The sequence below is a fragment of the Erinaceus europaeus genome, chromosome 7 (genome assembly GCF_950295315.1).
Source record: "Erinaceus europaeus chromosome 7, mEriEur2.1, whole genome shotgun sequence".
Lineage (NCBI taxonomy): Eukaryota > Metazoa > Chordata > Mammalia > Eulipotyphla > Erinaceidae > Erinaceus > Erinaceus europaeus.
This window is the reverse complement of record NC_080168.1, coordinates 69260666-69275811: the sequence shown is the minus strand read 5'-3', so window position 1 is coordinate 69275811 and position 15146 is coordinate 69260666. Positions and strand designations below refer to the sequence as shown.

At 38.5% G+C, this 15146-nt stretch overlaps 1 protein-coding gene across 3 annotated transcripts in view; it reads right to left on the bottom strand.

The window, feature by feature from the left end:
- The window catches only part of SACS (sacsin molecular chaperone), a 57651-nt gene that overhangs the window by 35205 nt on the left and 7300 nt on the right, over positions 1 to 15146 (bottom strand). For 2 of the 3 annotated variants that reach the window (XM_016192771.2, XM_060194714.1), the window contains exons 3-5: positions 5950 to 6037; positions 4884 to 4969; positions 187 to 298 (exon numbers count right to left, since the gene is read on the bottom strand). In XM_016192771.2, the coding sequence (XP_016048257.1) occupies positions 187 to 298; positions 4884 to 4969; positions 5950 to 6037 (286 nt within the window). The remainder of the gene's footprint in view (positions 1 to 186; positions 299 to 4883; positions 4970 to 5949; positions 6038 to 15146) is intronic. The other variant, XM_060194715.1, reaches the window with a different exon arrangement.

Sequence of the window (15146 nt, the reverse complement as noted above, 5' to 3'; positions counted from 1 at the left end):
TGTGTATTTATAACACTTATTCTTTTATCTCAAATACCTGCCACCAAAACTAGAGAAAAACATGTGAAGAAGTGAACTAAATACATGAAGAAGTACAATTATATTCATTAGAAAGAATATTGTAAGTCACTAAAAATCACCTGTTAGCACATAAAATCAAACTTTTCCTGAATTAATGACTCTTACCCTGATATTGTGCCATATCGTTTGACCAAAGAGTCTCTGTTCCATATTGAGTTTCATCATATAGAAATTTAACTTCTGTGGCCCCAGCATCTTCTGCATTCTGAATTAATTCCTGATCATAAAAATGCATCAAAAATAGTATTTAATAACATAGTAATCTACTGCCCATCTTTATTTTTTGTTGCCAGGAAATTCACAGTGCATTTTTGCACAGAAAAATGCATCCTGACTTTTCCAACAACTCAATATATATGTCTATAATATTTAAAAATAAATTACACTTAAGTAAAACAAGTCCACTATTTGCATAATTAACTTTAAGTTTTATAAGTATTCTACTGAAATAATTATATAAATGTGAATATGGTTTTAAAAAATCACCAACCCTCCAAATATACATACCTAGTAGGTGTGTTTTTACCTTGCTTGTAGTCTCTAAATACAAATCCCTAAGACTCAGGAGACCATCATACAACCAACATAATGTTGTTAATAAAAATATGGTACTCCATACCCAAACCTGCAAAGACTGTTCTGCATATGAGGTTGGTACTTCATTCTTAACCAGTTACCAAAAGTTAAACTTTATGTATAATTCATTTACCAAACTTACCATCCCTCGAAAACACACAGTACTAATCTACAAGTACTAATTTAGTATTCTGTATTCCTAAGAACTTGAATTATGAACAACACTTTCTCTGAAACTAAGGAAGACTTTTAAAGATTACAACTCCAATTTAAAAAAAAAAAAGTATTATTGCTTGGTGGATGGGAGGCCAAATGGGGAGTGGTCAGACTCCTGTAGAAAGGAAAGAGTAAGTCAGTAAGATAGCCCACCTGGATGGTGTGCCTGCTTTGCCATGCACCTGACAAAGGTTCAAGCCTAGTCCCCACTGGTGGAAGTTTCAGAGCTATGGTATCTTTCCTTATCTCCTTTTGTCTTTGACTTCCTCTTTCTAACTGAAAAGCAGACCAGGAATAGTGAAATACCAGTGAAAAAACAACAAAAAAATGCCAAACTCTAAGATCTACGTCCATCAGTAGCCTCAATTAATTAATAAATTAATCCCCAGTACAACAACCCAATTACTTTGTATACCTGCCCAAAATATACTCCCTTGGAGAAGGACCACAGGTTCTGAATTGAGTTCAACCTCTAGGGCCAAGTCCATAATTATCAAAGCTAGGAATAAACTCCAGAGGCACAACTCCCTTTTTATCCTAGATTTGTCTAGAATAAAGTCAACAGGTGACCTAATCCTGATGATCCTTGATTCAAACCACCCCAATCCAAGGAATTACATTGCAAATGGATAGGACTTCACAAATACAAAAATTCAATCTATAATCTGTATGGATGGGGCCTCAGAAATGTAAGAACTCACCCTTTATTGTGACATGCATGAACATCTAACTTTGGGAAGACCACTTTCTATTTTCCTAGCATGCTGGGATCACTTATAGGGAGGCAGGAAGGCGGAGAACAGCAGAGAGCTGATTCTACTGCTACCGCTAAGCCTTGATCAGAATTAAGGCTGCCCACATAAAGGGGATAGCTATAAGACTACAGGAGGAGGTGCACCTAGTGCACCATGGGTGTTGTGGAATCCGATCCCCCCAGCTGCTTAACCCCAAACACAAGCATTTAAACCAGAACTTTCTCCTTCTCAGCTAAAAATACAAATTTACACAATACTTTACACATCTGCTGCTTATCAAAGAATCTGTAAGTAAGGGAATTGAAAAAATGCTAACAAAGCTTATCTGGAACCAGAAAAAAAAAAAAAAAACAGGTCGCCAAAGCAATTCTGAGGAAAAATAGGAGTAAGAATGGAAGCATTACTTTTCCTGACTTCAAAATATACTAAAGATCTGTGATAATAGAAATACAGTTATACTAGTCACAAAATCAATATAGAGTAGACTGAGAGCCCTGATTTATGCCCTCACACATATAGGCATTCAAATTTTAACAGTGTTTTCCAAAACATTAAATAAAGATATGAGAAAAGGAAAGTCTTTTCAATAAACATTGGGAACATCTGTTACACATTCAGAAAACTTAAACCACATCTCACTATATACAAAATGGATCAAAAACTTGGACATCAGACCATAAACCAGCAAATACATAGAAGAAAAACACTATCAGAACACTCTATGATGTCTGCTTTCGTAATGTCTTTGGAGACGTAAGTCTGACTGTAAGGAAAATAAAGGCAAAACGGGACAAAATAACAAGTGCTGGTGAGGATGAGGTGAAAAAGGAACCCTTCTACACTGTTGGTGCAAATGTAAATTGATTCAGCCTCTATGTAAAATAATCTGGAGATTGCACAAAATACTAAAAGCAGACTTATTATCCTAGGTATCTACACAAAGAAGACAAAAGGCACATAACTAGAGAGATCTATACACACCTATGTTCACTGCAGCACTGTTTTTAATAGTCCAAATATGGAAACACCCCAAATGGCCAACAATATGTAAGTGAACAGGGAGTCTGTGGTCTACATACACTATGGAATACTACTCAGCCATAAGAAAAGATGACATACTCTCTTTTGCTGCAACTTGGATGGAACTTGAAAAGAATCATATTAAAATGAGATAAGTCAGAGCAGGAAGATGAATCCAGATGATCTTACTCAGAGATGGGACTTATAAAGCAAATAAAGGGAAAATGCAGGGTGAAATTTCATTAGTTATGGTCTATTCCAGCAGACCGAAGGACTCTTAGGAGAGGAAGTAGAAGGGGTTTATTGAAAGAAGGGGGGGTACTTTGGGGGGAATAAAACTATACCTGTGGGAGTCAGGTGGTAGTGCAGCGGGTTAAGGGTAAGGGCCCGTGTAAGGATCCCAGTTCGAGCACCTGGCTCTCCAACTGCAGGAGGTCGCTTCGCAAGTGGTGAAGCAGGTCTGCAGGTGTCTATCTTTCTCTCCTCCTCTCTGTCTTCCCCTCCTCTCTCCATTTCTCTCTGTCCTATCCAACAACAATTACAACTACAAGAAGCACAACAACAAGGGCAACAAAATGGGAAAAATAGCCTCCAGGAGCAATGGATTCATAGTGCAGGCACCAAGCCCTTGCAATAACGCTGGAGGCAAAAAGAAAAAAAAAACTACACCTTTGACAACAGTACTGTAAATCAGAATTTTTCCCAATAAAGTGATCTAAAGTAAATAAATAAAAATAATTTTGTGATCCATTCCTACTCTATTCAGTCAAACAAAATCCCTAAAAATTAGCAATCTTACTAATGTTATCATGTCATACTATAAAAAAAACATGAAATAGGTAATGCAATACAGTGTTATTTTATAAAAATTACTTAGATGTTGGACCTTGGTTTCTTTTGGATTTCTAATTGTAGTTTATGTGTATTTTAGGGGACAGATGTGGTAAATACTGGAGATGAAATTCCAAGTCCCAGGCTCTATCAGTCTCAAGTAAATAATAATTACAAGAACAGTAAGAACATATTTTTTCCTCAAGGAATGTCTTTCAAACTGTTTCTGTGCAGAAGAGACAATAAACACCCTAATCGTGTAAGATATGCAGCAAGTAACTCCAATGTCTCTGGACCTACTTCAGCAAAAATCACAAAATATGGTAGGCTGAGTCTAGGTGACATCTGAGGTTCTTATGAAATCTGAAATGGCCAAACTTTACTAAATATCCAATATGACAATGAATTGGATACCACGCAAATATAATCACAGTGTACATAAACTGGAAGGACTAAGTGTCATCCAGCTACCCAAAACCTCACTCAGAACATCTACCTTGTTTCCAAAGGACCCTAGTCACTCACATTTAAGATGAGGCCCCACTCCTACCAACTAATTGTACTGTATTCAATTCTACCAACACAATCACCAAACTAGTCCGTGTCCACCTTCCTATTGTTACTTAAAGGCTGTTTTCAAATTTTCTGGGAACTGCTGGTACTTATTCTAAAAAATGAACTTAAACCACTCTAAGACAACCATTACTCAAATTTCTACAAACATGCAACAAAGAGACTTAGTTCTATTCCCAACTGACAGTCTAAAGTAGGTAGTTGAATAATGGCTAAAAACTTAAAAGTGAGAAATTCAAAAAAAAAAAAAAAAAGGAAGGAAGGTAATGTGCTGTAATTAATCTCTATAGCAGATAACCTCACTCATAGATGGGATTTAAGAAACAAAGAAAGAGAAAATGCAGGCTGAAATCCAAAAGTAGTTTAAAACAAAGCCTAATGTTTACAATAGTTCCCCATTAATGCTTTGCTATAATTACTCAACTTTGTATAAATGCATTCAAACTGAAAGAAATATTCCTACCATAAGTAAAAATATTTAGTGCAAATAATTATCACATTAAATAAATTCACTGCCAAACTAGATGTGGAAAAATGGGCATATTTTCATAGCCTCTAATTTTTTTTAATATAAAATGTTCTTAGAAAGATACTGTGTTTGCTTATAGAAAACAGCTGCTTAGAGCATCTCTTTGCTCCAATACCTCATAAATTACACAGATTATACCAACTGCATTCTCTACTCAACCCATCCAGCTCGTGCACTTCAAACTTGAATGGAAATACAGCCAATCAAATCAAAATGAGACATGAAAAGATCTGAATGTAAACAGGACTTCAACTCCTTTTGGTCAAAGCAAATCCACACATGTACACCCCATACTGGCCTACCTTAAGGATCTGACCTCCTTCTGGATATCTTCTTAAAATATCTTTGAGAAAATCAACAAGCGGAGGAGTTGTTTGACCAAATCGACCTAAAGTATAGACCACACATGAAGTAATTTTAAAAAGAAAAAAACCTCATGGTTGGTTATAAGATGTGATATAATTATGTACTTTATAGTCTCAGACATTTCCCTGCAACACTGGTACAAAATCTACCTGACTAACCATTCTGTAGGAAATGAAGCAGTCCAGATTCAAAGTTGTCAAATCTCAAGATTTTCAAAGTATTTTTAAAAAGTGTGTAAAATACAGTATCTGGAGTTGGCACACAGAATAACCCATTGGGCCTGTGAGTGTGTGAGGTGCTGAGCTTGATCCCCAGCACCACAAATGCCAGAGTGATATTCTGGTTCTCTGTCTCGCTCATTAATCAAATAAATCCTTAAAAAAATGTTTAAAATATACTCTAGATATCATAAAAGATTATCAGTTCAAAAGCAAATGATATGGAATAGGGGAAATTGTGGCTATTTTCCAAAGCAAACAAAATAAGCAGCACTAGCTCATGCCTATTATGACTGTCTCAACACTCTCAACTAATGTTCTGACTATTCTGAAATTCAACATGTGGAATCACTGACTCAACAACTCTTCCAGTAAAAGCAAACCATTCCTATATTCAAGAAACTAAGCTGGATATGTGATTAACCAGAATGCCTTCAAGAGTGTAACAAAAAAGTAAAGGGAGACAGAGGGATAGAAAAGTGATTTTTCTAATGCATAAAATTTTGAATATATATATATATTTCATATATATATGAAATAACTATTTAGAAAATCAAAATCATCATTATAAGTTTGGTCATTCTGGTACAGCTAGCTGCCATGAGAAAGCCCTGATAAGACTCTGTTTTGGAAATTTCCCTTTTATACATTTTTTAACTTACTCATTCCACCCATAGCCACTCATGGCACCCATCTAAGTGTTCATTTCACTGGTAAAATATAATCTTTATGCAATTACAACTGCCACGCTGCTGGGAAATTTTATTATATTATAATATTATACCTCCTCCTTTTAGGCCTTTTGATTGAAGTTTTACAAAGAGATGACAATTTTCATAGGTTAGATCTCCAATCTTGATCCAGTCAGGTAGCTGAAAGAAATAAAATACATGATTAGCAATAAGCTCCCAATACTGTAAACTCAAAAAAAAATTTCTTCCATAATGAAGTGAAGCTGAAGTCATCATTTTTAATAGCTGAATAGCATTTCATTGTGTATATTTACCACTTTTTTTAAAAAAAATTTTATTGTCTTTATTTGTTTACTGGATAGAGACAGCCAGAAATTGAGAGGAAAGGGGTTGATAGAAAGGGAGAGTGTCAGACACCTGCAGCTCTGCTTCACCCCTTGTGAAGCTTTCGCACTGTAGGTGGGAACCTGGGGCTGGAACCTGGGTCCTTGAGCATTGTAACAAGTGAGCTCAACCAGGTGCACCACCACCCGGCTCCCTTATACCACAACTTTCTGACCCACTCAACTGTTTGATGTTGAACATCTGGGTTGCTTCCAGGATTAGGCTATTACATATTGTGTTGTTATGCACAATAAGTATACACAAGAAAACTCACCAGGAATCAACTAGGAATACCAAAGGAGACCACCTGGGACCGAAACAGGACAGGATTAGACCTACTTCAGGAACCCACCAGATCATCGGTGAGTGCAAACACGTGTGGCTGGTGGACAGAGAGGAACCTAGGGAGAGATTGGGTGGCTGGTAACATTCCTGCAGTTTATCAGTGGAGGCACCACCTCCAGTCTGTTTCACCAACAAGGGGACAACAGAAGGGAGGAGAGAACTCCCCAAGTGCAACTCCATGAGTCTCAACAAGTGCAACTCCATGAGTCTCCATTGCTATTGCCCTCAGAATCCAGAGCAGCGGCAGGGAGGCCCTGTGCTGACACCAGGGGACAGAGAACTAACCAGGAAACTCAGGAGAAGATCTATATCTCTGTGGCATAGCAGTGGGGCTGTGAAACTCTCTTTGCATAAACACTGGATTATCTCTGCCACACCCTGCTTTATCTCTTCCTCAGGAGTCAGTGATTAAGCTAAGAAGCCTATTTATAGTTTAAAAGCCCTCAGGTTCCCATAGCCTACAGGGAAGAAAAAGCACAAAAGAGGCATTTAAGCTACTGAGCTTCAAATCAGGGATTAAAATACTATTGAAACAACTGTTAACTTCCACACTGTGAACCCTTTAATTACTTTACTTAGACACAAGTCAACCCAGGCAAGAGTAATCAGTAATTTGAAAAGTACTGAGAGAGGGACCTCATAGAATAATATATAAAATGGTTAAACCAACAAGAATATTGGAAAAATGAACCAGGACAAGAGTCCAGCTAAAAGCCCTCTAAAGGGTGAAGCACAAAATAATGACGTCAACATCCAAACACTAGTTAAGGAAATAATCACAGGAGTGAGTAAAGAGTTTGAAAGAATTGTCACCAGAAATGCAGAAACGACAAATGAGACTCTGGAAGAAAATATTAATTATCTCAAGGTGTTTAGAGAACTGAAAGCTGAAAGAGCTGAGCTAAGAACACAATTAGCTAAACAAGTTAAAACAGTATCAGAACAGGGTAACACAATAGATGAACTCCAGAAAACAGTAGACGGGAGAGAGAATAGAATCAATGAGGCTGAAGACAGAATCAGCAAGATCGAGGATGAATTAGAGACAACTAAAAAGAAGTAAGAGATCTCAAAAAGAGATTAAGAGATACTGAAAACAACAACACAGTCCTATGGGATGACTTCAAAAGAAACAATATACACATTATTGGCTTACCAGAGGAAGAAAGAGAGGGAGAGAAAGAAAGCATTCCTCAGGCCATAATAGCTGAAAACTTCTCTAGTCTAGACAACATCAAAGAACAGGGTAAAGAAGTCCAGAGGGTCCCAAACAGAATAAACCTAGACTTAAAGACACCAAGACACATCACATTTAGAATGAAAAGGAATAAGGATAAAGAAAAGATCCTGAAGGCTGCAAGAGAAAAACAAAAAGTAACCTACAGAGGAAAACCCATAAGATTAACCGCAGACTTATCTACACAAACACTAAAGGCCAGAAGAGAATGGCAAGATATCTAGCGAGTACTCAATGAGAAAGACTTTCAGCCAAGACTACTGTATCCTGCTAGACTGTCATTCAGACTAGATAGAGGCATAAAAACCTTCTCAGACAAGCAACAGTTGAAGGAATCAACTATCACCAAGCCTGCCCTGCAAGAAGTTCTGAAAGGTCTCCTATAAACAGTCAGACCACCATAAATAGGCCATATATCAGAACACTCTAAAACTCTACAAGAATGGCATTAAAATATCTTCAATCTTTGATATCAATAAATGTCAATACCCTGAATTCGCCTAATAAAAGACACAGAGTGGGAGACAGACGGTAGTGCAGCAGGTTAAGCATGCGTGGCACAAAGCACAAGGACCACCATAAGGATTCCGGTTCAAGCCCCCGGCTCCTCACCTACAGGGGAGTCGCTCCACAGGCTGTGAAGCAGGTCTGCAGGTGTCTATCTTTCTCTCACCTTCTCTGTCTTACCCTCCTCTCTCCATTTCTCTCTGTCCTATCTAACAACAACAACATCAGTAACAACAATAATAACTACAACAACAATAAAAAGACAACAAGGGCAACAAAAGGGAAAATAAATAAATAAAAATTTTAAATAAATAAATAAAAATAAAAGACACAGAGTAGGAAGATAGATCAGAAAACACAACCCAACAATATGCTGTCTACAGGAAATCCACTTAACTCAACAAGACAAACACAGACTCAAAGTGAAAGGATAGAAAACTATCATACAAGCCAATGGCCTGCAAAAAAAGGCAGTAACAGCTATTCTCATATCTTACACGATAGACTTTAAAATAGATAAAATTTAAAAAGATAGGAATGGATACTACTTAATGCTCAGAGGATCAGTCAATCAAGAGGACTTAACAATTATTAACATCTATGCACCCAATGAGAAGCCATCGAAATATATCAAACATCTACTGAAAGAGCTACAATATATTAACAGCAACAAAGTCATAGTAGGGGACTTCACGGGAAGATAGACACCTATACATATGCCCCCCACATGCACATGGGTAGTGGGTATTAAACCCCAGTTTCTTGCACAGTGTAATGTATGCACTCTATCGGGTGCACCGCCACCCTGTACCTAAGCTTTTGAAGAATAAATGTGCAATGAATTAAAATTCTCAGACTGCTTCAAAACAGTGAGGAGTAGTAAATATAGATCTAACAAAATAAGACACAGGTTTTCAATGTTTAAAACTGAAAGATGAGCTCAGAGAATTTGTTATAACTATGGTCTCTATAAATTTTGCCATAATGATTTATTACAATTTTTTAAAACCCAAGATAAAACTGAATAAATGTGATGAAGAAAACTGTAGCATGCTATACATAAAGAGTTTCTGAGGGGCTAAGCAGTGGTGCACCTATTTAAGTGCACACATTACAGTGTGCAAGGACCCAGGTTCAAGCCCCTGGTTTCTAAGTGCAGGGCGGTAGGTTTATGAGTGGTGAAGCAGGGCTGGAGTTGTCTGTCTCTCTTCCTATCTCTCCCTCACTCTCTCAATTTCACTCTGCCCTATTCAATAAAATTTTTAAAAAATGGCCACCAGGAGTAGTGGATTCGTAGTGTTCACACTGAGCCCCAGTGATAACCTTGGAGGCAAAAAAAAAAAAAAAAAAGTTTCTGGGAGATAGCTCACTCAGTACACCAAGTAGACCTTTATTTATTTATTTATTTATTTTTAAAGAGTTTTGGCTCTTTTTATTGCTTTATTCTTTTATTTATTGGACAGAGACAGCCAGAAATTGAGAGAAGGGGAAGATAGAAGGGAGAGAGACAGAGAGACATCTGCAGCACTTCTTCAGCACTCATGAAGCTTTCAACCTGCAAGTGAAGACCTGGTGCTTGAACCCAAGTCCTTGTGCACTGTAACATGTGCGCTCAACCAGGTGCGCCACCACTCTCAACACCCCCCCCAAAAAAAAGCAGACCTCAAGAATTCGGGTTCAAGCCACAGACTACAACTTAAAAGCACCAAAGGGTAAGGTACATAAGCCATGAAGCAGGACTGAGTATCTTTCCTCTCCTGCCCCCTTCTCACTATCTCTTACATATTTGAAATCACTCAGGCACAAAGCCCCAATGGGCTCCAAGGAGCAAAATAACAATAATAAAGAGCTTATTTTAATTAAGTAGGAAAGAATTATATTAAAATATGATATTTAAACTGAGTAAAAATTAAAAACAAAAAACAGCCAGGCAGATGGAACAACCTCTTAAAAAGCCCACAGGAGAGAACACGCATGTGAAACAAAACTTCCAGAAGAAAAGGATAGTGAACTGTACTGACCATGGGAGAGGAGATGCAGGGAAAAAAAGTTAGGGGAAAATATACACTTTTTAAAAAAATACTTATTTATTTATTCCCTTTTGTTGTCCTTGTTGTTTTCTTGTTGTAGTTGTTATTGATGTCGTTGTTGTTGGATAGGACAGAGAGAAATGGAGAGAAGGCAAGACAGAGACAGGGAGATAAAGACAGAGACAGGGAGATAAATATAGACACCTGCAGACCTGCTTCACTGCTTGTGAAGTGACTCCCCTGCGGGTGGGGAGCCTGGGGCTTGAACCGGGATCCTTACATCAGTCCTTGCACTTTGCACCATGTGTGCTTAACCCACTGTGCTACCGCCCGACTTCTGGAAAATATATACCTTTAAGCAAAAGTGTACAATAATTTGCAGTGAGTCAATAAATGCAGCAAGAAAGTAGAAAAACCTAAAAAGGAAACCATAAAATAGCTAATCAAATAGTTTCTACTTAGACCTAGATACCTTCCTCACGTACTTACTATTTCACTTCCCTCAATCACTCCAAAGCTAATCTTGTCAGACAAAGGACTACAAAACCTGGATAAGGGCCAGAGGCTGGCATAATGATGGCTCTTTGGTCACTACCAGGCCACCCCATCACCCAGGGCCCTAGTCAGGGAGTCCTGGGTTTCCCACACAGACATGACAGACCTAGACCTCTATTACATTCCTCTCTCCACTGTCACTGGTCATCTCCATCAGGAACAGCATAATGGATCCCCTTGTGGGCCCTAATAGGACCTTGAACTCAGTGTGTATCAACAATGGTAGGGACAGCACCATTCTCCAAATGGAAGTTGGGCAACATACTCTATCACTCAAGGAAGATGGGTCTTGAAATTAGTGCAACCTAGAATGTTCTTAGCAATGATCACAGAATGCAAGCTCAGAACTACTGGGATGCAGAGGTTACACAGGCTTCTACAATGAATACGGGCCCCAGGTCAAATCAATGGGGTTTATAGTTCACAATATTTATATACTTTCCCCATATTTGGGAGCTACTCTCTGCCCTGATCCAGGCTTTCTAGTCCTGTTTCCAACTCTGACACCATCTCCCCAGATAATACCTTTGATCCACCTGCATGTTAGCTGACAAGCTCAGGCAAAAAATCAATAGTCATGGCCCCTTGGAATAAATCTAAAATAGACCTACTAGCTTTTTCCAAAATGGAGACTCCAAATCTCATCTGTAATATTCTTGCCTTTCTGTTCCTCATTATTTAACAATTTTTTCTGCTTTATAACTTAATGCTTTTTCAGCCACCAAGTTCCAGATTCGACCATGATGCTGACCTGACTTCTCTGGGCATATGACCTTTCCAATGTGTCCTGGGTCCCCACCTCCCAGAGCTCTGCTCCACTAGGGGAAGAAAGAGACAGGCTGGGAGTATGGATCAACATGCCAATGTCCATGTTCAGCAGATAAGCAATTGCAGAAGCCAGAACTTCTGTACCCCATAATCATCCTGGGTCCATGTTCCCAGAGAGATAAAGAGTAGGAGAGCTTTCAAGGGAGGGGGGAAGGATACAGAGTTCAGGTGGTGGAAATTGTGTGGAATCATACCCCTCTTATCCTATGGTCTTGTCAATATTTCCATTTTATAAATAAATTTTAAAAAATTGGTGGGTCTAGATTTCTATACAAAATCTAGACTAGACATAAAAGTCTGTAAGCCAGGAGATGGCTCATATGATATAGTGCACCTTTTACCATGCATGAGGGCCCAAGTTCAAGCCCCAGCACCACCTGCAAGATTCATGTATAGTACAGTATGATGTCTCTCCCTATCTCTCTTAATTTTCTTGCTCTATTTGTGATTGTCATTCATACATGAGGACCAGCTTCACACAAAAGGAAAAATAAGTCACTTGATGAAGCTTCAGGGAAACTAATAATCTTAAAGCATGTCAATTTTTCTATTGAACCAGGAATAAAGGAAACACTTAAAAAGAGGCACAAAATATGTAGCACTTGCTTATCAGGACATTGTTTTTCAAAGGGCTGGGCGGTAGCACAACTGGTTGAGTGCACTTGTTACAACATGGAAGGACCTGGATTCAAGTCCTTGGCCCCCACTTGCATAGAAAAACTTCATGTGCAGCAGAGAAACAGTTACAAAAGACAGAACTCCCACCTTCTGCACCCCAAAAATAATTTTGATCCATACTCCCAGTAGGGAGGAATTGATGGGAAGGTGACCAGAGGGCTTTAAAGTCTAATTCCATCAGGAACCAGAGAGAAAAGAGGAAAGAGGGAGGGATCTTTGGATTTAATAATAGGAGTATGTGTGACTTGGAAAGGAAGAGAAAATGGGGCCTATTTAAAAAAAGGCCAATATCTACAAATATAGACGATAGTTGTAGAAATAGTATTGCAACCTTGGGAGAACTGCTGTAGCTTACAATGGAGGGTCTGGGGATCCAGAACTCTGGTGGTACAGAGTTGTAGCCCTGTTATCTTGAATTCTGTAAATCAATATAAAATCACTAGTAAAAAATAAATTAAAATTAAAAGTTTAAAGTCCTAGGAGCCACATACAGCATCATACACCACTGCAAGGACAGAATTATGACTAGTGAAGCAATACTGTGGTGTCTTGCCTGTATTTCTGTCTCTCCTTTTCTCTTCCTCTGAAATTAAAAAAGAAAAAAAGATATTGGGGCTGGGTGGTGGTGCACCTGGTTTAGTGTACATGTTACAATGCACCGGGACCCAGGTTCAAGCCACCGGTCCCCACCTGCAGGGGAAAAGCTTCACAAACGGTGAAGCAGTGCTGCAAGTGTCTCTCTGTCTCTCTTCCTCTCTATCCTCCCCTTCCTTCTTGATTTCTGGCTGTCTCTGTCCAATAAATAAATAGATAATTAAAAAAACTTTTTAAACTAAAGATTGTTTTTTTAAAAAAGAAAACAGATATCTTTAAAAAGTATAGTAGACACTTGCAGGCTTCTAAAAACCCTAGAGAAAAAAAAAAAGACAAGGAATCAAAAAGAAGGTACAGGGCACAGAAAAAAAATGGCCAGGGCCCACATAAATATAAAACCACTTACACAAACTTCTTAAGTTAATGGTAAGAGAACCTGCTTAATGACAATGGTTTGTTTCAGAAAAACTAAGTAAAATTTAGAGTACTACAAGGAAACCTTATAGAGTTATTTTCATACATAGTAAGCTCTAAAACTTACTCTATTAATTTTATAAAATTTCATATGTGACATGTGAGAAACTTACATACTAGCATATGCATTAGCCACATGCATGCATAGGTACTGAAAACTAATATGAAGGATTAGTGTGAAGGTAAAGGGGGAAAAAAGGAAAAATGAAAAAGAAGTTATATTTTCCCCTCTAGCTCTACTTTCAAGCACACTTGTCCAGGGAAACATATTACTGCAGTCTTTGAGAAGGTCGTATTTTACATTTCTAGAGAAACCAAATTTTCTCCTTCTGAGGTCAAGCTGCCACTTCAAGTAGGTTTTTATCCTCACTAGAAATTTGTTCCCATAGAAAATGTTTCAAAATAGCAGGAAAGTAATAGATACAGTTCTTGATAATATTATCATGTTTCCTCTGTCTTGGATTACTTATCATTTCCTAGCTGACTCTTACATGTCTTGTTCTGAGTCTCAAGTTAAAAAATCATATGCATTCATTCATAGTTTCCGTTTTAAATATCTAATTAAATGGGGCTGGTTGAGTGCACATGTTACCCTGCACAAGGCCCTGGTTCCCATCTGCAGGGTGGATGCTTCACAAGCAGTAATGATATGTGCACTTAACCAGGTGTGCCACTGTCGGCCTCCCTTCACAAGCAGTGAAACAGAGCTGCAGGTGTCTCTCTTCCCCCTCCTTCTAGTTTTCTAGTTCTCCCCTTCCCCTCTCAATTTCTCCCTATCTTATGAAAGGATGGGAGGGAGTGAGAGGAGAGAGGGAGGGAAAAAAGTAAGTTACCACTGGGAGCTATGAATTGATTGTGTAGGCACCAAGTCTCAGTGGTAACCCTGGTGGAAGAAAAATAAATAAATAAATAACCTCAGTACTACTCAGTGACTCCTTACATAGACTAATATTAAAGAAAAGAGGATGAAGTTTATACTCAACCTATATCATTTTAAGTATCATTGTACAAAATTATGCATACAAGTGGTAAAAGAATCATAGCTGCCTCTCCCACTTTGGATAGGGCCCACTTTCCCGCATGCCCCTCCCAATCCATATCAAATAATATTGTATCTGCCGATCGCAACCTAATCAACGCAACGATTGCCACCTCAACATGCTTCAGCTCAGACTGTGTCCAGAGACTTCACGTGTGGAATGACAACCCTTCAGCTTCATTACTCAGGTGAGACCTTTCCTTTCATAGTATTCTTTAATTCCATCCCAGGTGGTTCACTTTCTAACAAAGTCCCAAAACCTAGATATAGACCAGGTTCTGTGAGAGAGGGCATATGTTCACACGTATCCATAAACTACTGCAAAATATATACCTGAAAGCAGAAGTACACTAGAGTTTGCAGTGAGTACCCCCCTAACATTTCCTCTCCATTATTCCAACCTTTGGGTCCATGATTGCTCAACAATTTGTTTGGCTTTGTATGTTAACTCTCTTTTCAGCCACCAGGTTCCAGATGTCATCAGGATGCCAGCCAGGCTTCCCTGGACTGAAGACCCCACCAATATGTCCTGGAACTCCACTTCCCCAGAGACCCACCCTACTAGGGAAAGAGAGAGGCAGACTGGGAGTATGGAGTGACCAGTCAATGTCCATGTTC